At 32.1% G+C, this 6,000-nt stretch overlaps 1 protein-coding gene across 2 annotated transcripts; it reads left to right on the top strand.

The window, feature by feature from the left end:
* Nucleotides 1-995: 995 nt before the first annotated feature.
* LOC112528156 lies at nt 996-2,932 on the top strand. Of its 2 annotated transcripts, XM_025139105.1 has the most exons (2): nt 996-1,268; nt 1,413-2,932. In XM_025139105.1, exons 1-2 carry the CDS (start codon nt 1,002-1,004, stop codon nt 2,811-2,813), a joined length of 1,668 nt encoding a protein of 555 aa, XP_024994873.1. In that variant the 5' UTR covers nt 996-1,001; the 3' UTR covers nt 2,814-2,932. The 2 variants fall into 2 exon arrangements, with proteins under 2 accessions (XP_024994873.1, XP_024994872.1); XM_025139104.1 differs by having other exon boundaries at nt 996-2,932.
* Nucleotides 2,933-6,000: the final 3,068 nt, after the last annotated feature.

Below are 6,000 nucleotides of genomic sequence, written 5' to 3' on the forward strand. Positions count from 1 at the left end.
ATAAATAAAATTACAAATAAACTGTTGCAATATATATTAATGATGAAATTAAATAAAAATAAATAATTAAATTATATTTTATCAATTGATTATTATAAAATAAATGTTTCCATCATATTTTAAAACATCATTACATACAAATTTTACAAAATCACATGAAATATCAATAACTCCCCGGAGAAATCTAAATTTCATGATTACGGGATTTCAAATCCAAATAATCTTTCAAACCAAACGTAAAATTGAATTCCAAATCTCTTCACATCCTATCAAATTTTGTGTTTCAGAAGATTCTTCAAAATGGAGAGAAAAATATAAATTTCTCCAAATATGATTACCATGTCAGATAAATTATATTTTATTATATTTCAACAATAAAAACATCGAAATTAAATGTTTAAAAGAAGGAAATATTTTTTTATTAAATGTATGAATTATTTTAATAATATATTAATTAATGATGTAACGTGAGAACCTGTTAGACTTAAATGTAATTACTTAAAAATTTTGAATTTAATTCTTCATTTTGAAAAAGGCAAATTGTATGAAAAGATAACGTAATTTAACTCAATTTTTATTTTGGGTACCGTACTTTCAAAACTTTCATTTTGTGATACTTAAGATGTAAAGTTTTAAACATTTAAATACTCAGGTAATCGGTTGAAACATTAACTGATTATCATGTTGATGCAACGAGTGATATCAATATAAATATCTTAATACGGAGTTGGATACTATATTACTCGTCACATCAACATAATAACCAGTTAATAATTTAACGAGTTGCCCGATATTTAAATATTTAAAATTTTATATTTTAAATATCAAAATAAAATTTTAAAAATACATTATCTAAAATAAAAATCAAATTAAACTGCGTTAACTTTTCGTACAATTTCCAAACCAAACGGTACCATTCATTTGTTTCATTTACGCATCAACTATGCAAAGGTTATTTGTGACACTCTTCCATTGCTGCTTACGACAACAACCGGGAGAAAATGGCCGCCACCGACGCCACTTCCACCGGCGACGACATCAACGAAGAAAGCATCAACAAGTGGGAATCCCTCCGCCTCAAAACCCTAGCCGAGCAAACTTACAGCTCTTCCGACCTTAAATTAGCTATCAAATATGCGAAGCGCGCACAGCGTCTATGCCCAACCCTCGACGGCGTCTCCGAAATGCTAACCGCCTTCAAGATACTCAGCGCCGCCGCAAACACCATAGAAGCCACTACGACACCGCACTGGTACAAGATTCTCGAGGTAGAACCTTTCTCTCACATTAATACAATTAAGAAACAGTATAAGAAGTTAGCCCTAATTTTGCATCCTGATAAGAATACGTTTACTGCCTCGGAAGACGCTTTTAAGTTAGTAAATGAAGCTTTTAGTGTTCTATCTGATAAGGTTAGGAGGAAGGAGTATGATATGAAGCTTAGAATCGCATTGCAGACCGCGGTAGAGGCGGAGGTGGAATCTGGAGGTGGAGCAGTGGCAGAGGATACGTTTTGGACAGCTTGTTCAACTTGTAGGTTATTGCATCAGTTTGATAGGAAGTATTTTGGGCATAATCTGATGTGCCCTAGTTGCAGGAAGACTTTCAAGGCTATGGAGGTAGAGGATGGTAAGAAGGCGATGGTGGGTGATGAAAGGGATGGCGTTGATACCATGGAAAGCGATAGGATTCGTAATGTAAGTGATCCAAAGAGGAAAATGAGTAGTGTTGGGGAGATCATGAAGAGATCTGAGCAATCGAAAAAGATTGACAGATCAAAAATCGAAAATGTCAGCAAGCTTTCAACAGGTCTGAATAAAGAGGATAATGGTAGCAGGGTTAGAGACAATGAGCCATTGAAGGAGAAGACAACGAATGATGAAGATGAAGAAGATATGATGACACTAGCTGAAATTCAGAGATTAGTGAAAACAAATGTTAAAGAAGATAACTTGAAAGTGAAGGGGAAAGATAAGGTACAAAGAAGTAGGAATTCAAAGAATGAAAAAAGTGGGAATTCAAAGAACAAAAAAAGTGGATCAAAGAGGGCAGATTCAAGAAATGAGACAAATGGAGAAGGGAAAAAGAATCAGGATATCGAGATCATGCCAGTGGAAGACTCAGATTTTTATGATTTTGATAAAGGAAGAGTCGAAAGGAGTTTCAAGAAAGGGCAAGTATGGGCTCTATACGATGATGATGATGGAATGCCAAGGCATTATGGTTTGATTGATGAAGTGGTCTCAACCCATCCGTTTGAGGTCGACATGGCTTGGTTGGACCCCCAAACCAACTGTGATGAAGGATTAATTAGTTTAGAAAGAATGGGATTTCATATATCTTGTGGGATGTTTAAGGTTTCCAAGAAAACTAAAATCACATCTCTTAATGTATTTTCACATATTGTGGACTGTGAACGCGCAGCCAGAGAGGTTTATAGGATTTATCCTAAGAAGGGTTCGGTGTGGGCGCTTTATAGTCAAAACGATGAGTTAGTTCGAGAGAATAGGCGTTATGATATTGTGGTCTTTTTGACAAGTTATAGTGAAGTATATGGATTGAGCATGGGGTACCTTCAGAAGGTCAATGGATTTAAAACAATTTTCAGGAGACAAGAGATCGGTTGTCATGCTATCAAATGGCTTGAAAAACACGTCGTTCGGTTGTTTTCGCATCAGATTCCAGCAAGGAAGCTTTCTGGGGAAGAGGCTGCGGATCTTTCAGGAGATTGTTGGGAACTCGATCCTGCATCACTTCCTCCGGACCTAATTACTGTTGGTCGGCAGAATCAGGGTTTGCTTGTCCACAAGTGATCATCTTTGTATGTACAGTTCTCTATTAGCTCATGTTCTTTATTTTTGTTAAACGGAATATGAGCCTGGCCAAAGGTAAAATTTCCTTTTAATGCAAGTTTCAATTGAAGTACTGCATGTTTGTTAGCAGCTTAATGAGCTTAATTGACTCGCAGCTTAATGAGCTTAATTGACTCGCAGCTTATTCGGTCAGCTATACATGATTGTTTGGTAGTGGCTTACTAATATAGAAAGTGGCTTATTCAGTAAGCTTCTAGGAGGGGAGCTTTATGTAAAAAGCCAAGTTTTTCTTTCCAAATTTGCCCCTCCTGCTAAAAACACACTCCTTCCATCTATGAAAGAAACTCTCCCGAACAAAAACCTTCCCAACCTATACAAACAGATTAATCCACATAGACAACTTTACTCATACAGGACTTGATGGAAAACCAACCAAACAACCCCTAATAGTCTTGGAGCCAGTTGTGTTTGTGTGTGTTTGGTCTGTGCTTTTGAGTAATTAAAGTGGATAATCATTTCATAACCTGCTTAATTTTCTTATTATGTGTTTCTGTTAACAGGTAAACTATACAGATTTGGTAAACATGGTATTTGACCATTTTCTCAAAAGTCAAATCCATAGGTTCTGAGTTTTACATACATTTGAACCTTATAAATTTCTTCGACTAGTTGTCTTGGTACATTCTGATTGTAGTTTCATGTTCATATATCATCGGCTGTGATTTCATTTCCAGTTATATCGAGGTTAGATTTACTTTTTTTTTTTTTGCAAGTATGTCTGTTGAATCTTAAAAACAACACATTTAGGAGATGTTTGTTTACCTCTTAATAGTTCTATTGAGAGGCAACATCTGAATCGTTAAGAGATGAATCTTGTTTGTCAAAAAAAAGTCTGACTTTTAATGGTTCTAAAACCTTATGAATGATTTTGTATCTTAGGCTTCCCATAACCATTCAACACCCTAATTTCATTCTGAATAATTATCAAACAATTATATTTCATTTTGCACTATATTATAAAAGCATCTTAATCATTCTGCATCAAACTATTCAACAACTCGTCTCACATAAATACAAAAATAGATTGATAAACTTTTGATAAGTTTAAAGTTATGGGTTACTAATAATATCGATCATGATTTTAAGTTGATTTGAAGGCTATTGGGTCAGTTTGCTACTTTAGCTCGGGGCTTTACAATTACAGGAGCACCTGTTGCAACCAGTAAAAATTTCAATGTAGTGTATTTCTTTTAATAGCTGAGAAACCAAATGGAGTTTTCTTTAATAAGCTTATAAAATAAGTTAGTTTATGGATGTCAAATATAACTTAAATCTTACACCAAATTTGAAGTAAATAATAAAATTTTTAATTGGTGACACTATCTTTTACATCTAAACATAAAATTCTAGGTGTATATAAATATATATATATATATATATATATTTCAATTATATAATTTTCGGGCAAATTGTATGAAAAAATAACATAATTTAACTTGATTCATATTTTTGGTAATATACTTTTAAAACTTTCATTTTAGTATCTACGATGTAAAGTTTTAAACATTTAAGTATCGGGTAACTTGTTGAAGCATTAATCTGTTATCATGTTGATATGGCAAGTAATATGGTATCCAACTCCGTATTATTTGTTGACGTGGTCAGTGACATGAATTTTTTTAATCTAGAATTAGTTTTCAACTGGTTATCCGAGTGTGCTTAAATGTTTAAAATTTTACATTTTAGGTTTCAAAATGAAAGTTTTCAGAGTATGTTACAAAAAAATAGGAATCAAGTTAAAGTACGTTAGTTTTTCATGTAATTTGCTCTAATTTCAGTAATACGTTTATATTTACTAGAAGGGTACTCGCGCAGTGCAGCGAGATTCATTTTTTTATTTTATTTTTATTAATATCAAACTAACTATTTAAAATTTCTCGTTTTTTGTGTATTTCTTTAATTCATTTTTTTTTATAGTAGTATCAAACTAACTATTTAAGAATTTTCCTTTTTTTTGTGTATTTCTTTAATTCATTTTTTTATTTTTGGTTTAATAATATAATTTTTTATAAAAATAATAATTAAGTATTTTGTTAGAACTTAATGGTTATCATAATTATATTTTAATATTTTATATTTAAAATGAAATATTTATTCTCTATTTGATTATGTTTATCTGAAGTTAGTTACACGAATTCAAACATGAAGCTTTAATAAGTTGTATTTATGCACAGTTTACTTGTAATTTTGAATTTTAAGTAATATGCATCAATAAACAATACTTCATGCATAAAAAAATAATTTTTAAGAATTTTTGTCAAATATTTTATAATATAATATAGATTAAATCATGAATTATACCTATGTTTTTTTTATAACAATTTAATAAAAAAATTAATTAACTTAAGGAAATGCACGTTTTAATCGTTATTACTAATAGGGAAGGTTAAAAAAACTCAACGAACTTTTACGTTCTCAATAATGATTAAATTCTTAAACTATTTTTTAAAATGAAAAAAACGATAAAACATTCTCTTTTTTATTGATTAAGTTCTTGATTTTTTTAAATAAATAAATTATCGAATTTTTAGAAATTAGTTATTTACTGTAACCTCTAAAAAAGTATCTATAACCAGCTATAAATGTTTAAAAACAAAATCAATTTTATATTTCCCAAACGTTACGTCATTCAAACTCCTCACATAGGAGCCAACAATAGGGATGGTAATGGGGCGGTAATGGGGCGGGGACCCCAATACCCGTCCCCATCCCCGATCCCCCATATGTGTCCCCGTCCCCGTCCCCGCCGGGGATTATGATCACATCCCCATCCCCGTCCCCAACGGGGAACGGGGATCCACAACGGGGAAACAGGGATTTTTTTTTAAAACCAAAACAACCTATTTAGTAGAAGAGAAGTAAAGAAGAAGACTATTTAATCTCCATTCTCCATCTGTATGATAAATTGGAATACATCAATTTAATCTTCATGTCTGCTAACATCTATTTACTTAGCCTTGCATAAACATAAAGTAATAGAGACTGCATAATTTTACTTAGCCTTGCATAAACAGAAAGTAATAGAGACTGCATAATTTTACTTAGCCTTGCATAAACAGCCTAATCTTGTGTAGAGCATTAACATGCATAATCAAGGGAGAAGTAAAGAAGAAGACTGAAAAAGGGC

The sequence above is a fragment of the Cynara cardunculus genome (assembly GCF_001531365.2).
Source record: "Cynara cardunculus var. scolymus isolate 2C chromosome LG 15, CcrdV1, whole genome shotgun sequence".
NCBI classification, from domain to species: domain Eukaryota; kingdom Viridiplantae; phylum Streptophyta; class Magnoliopsida; order Asterales; family Asteraceae; genus Cynara; species Cynara cardunculus.

Bases quoted from the DNA above. Each gene is read 5' to 3' on its own strand.
- LOC112528156 (XM_025139104.1), top strand. From the start codon at position 1,002: ATGGCCGCCACCGACGCCACTTCCACCGGCGACGACATCAACGAAGAA.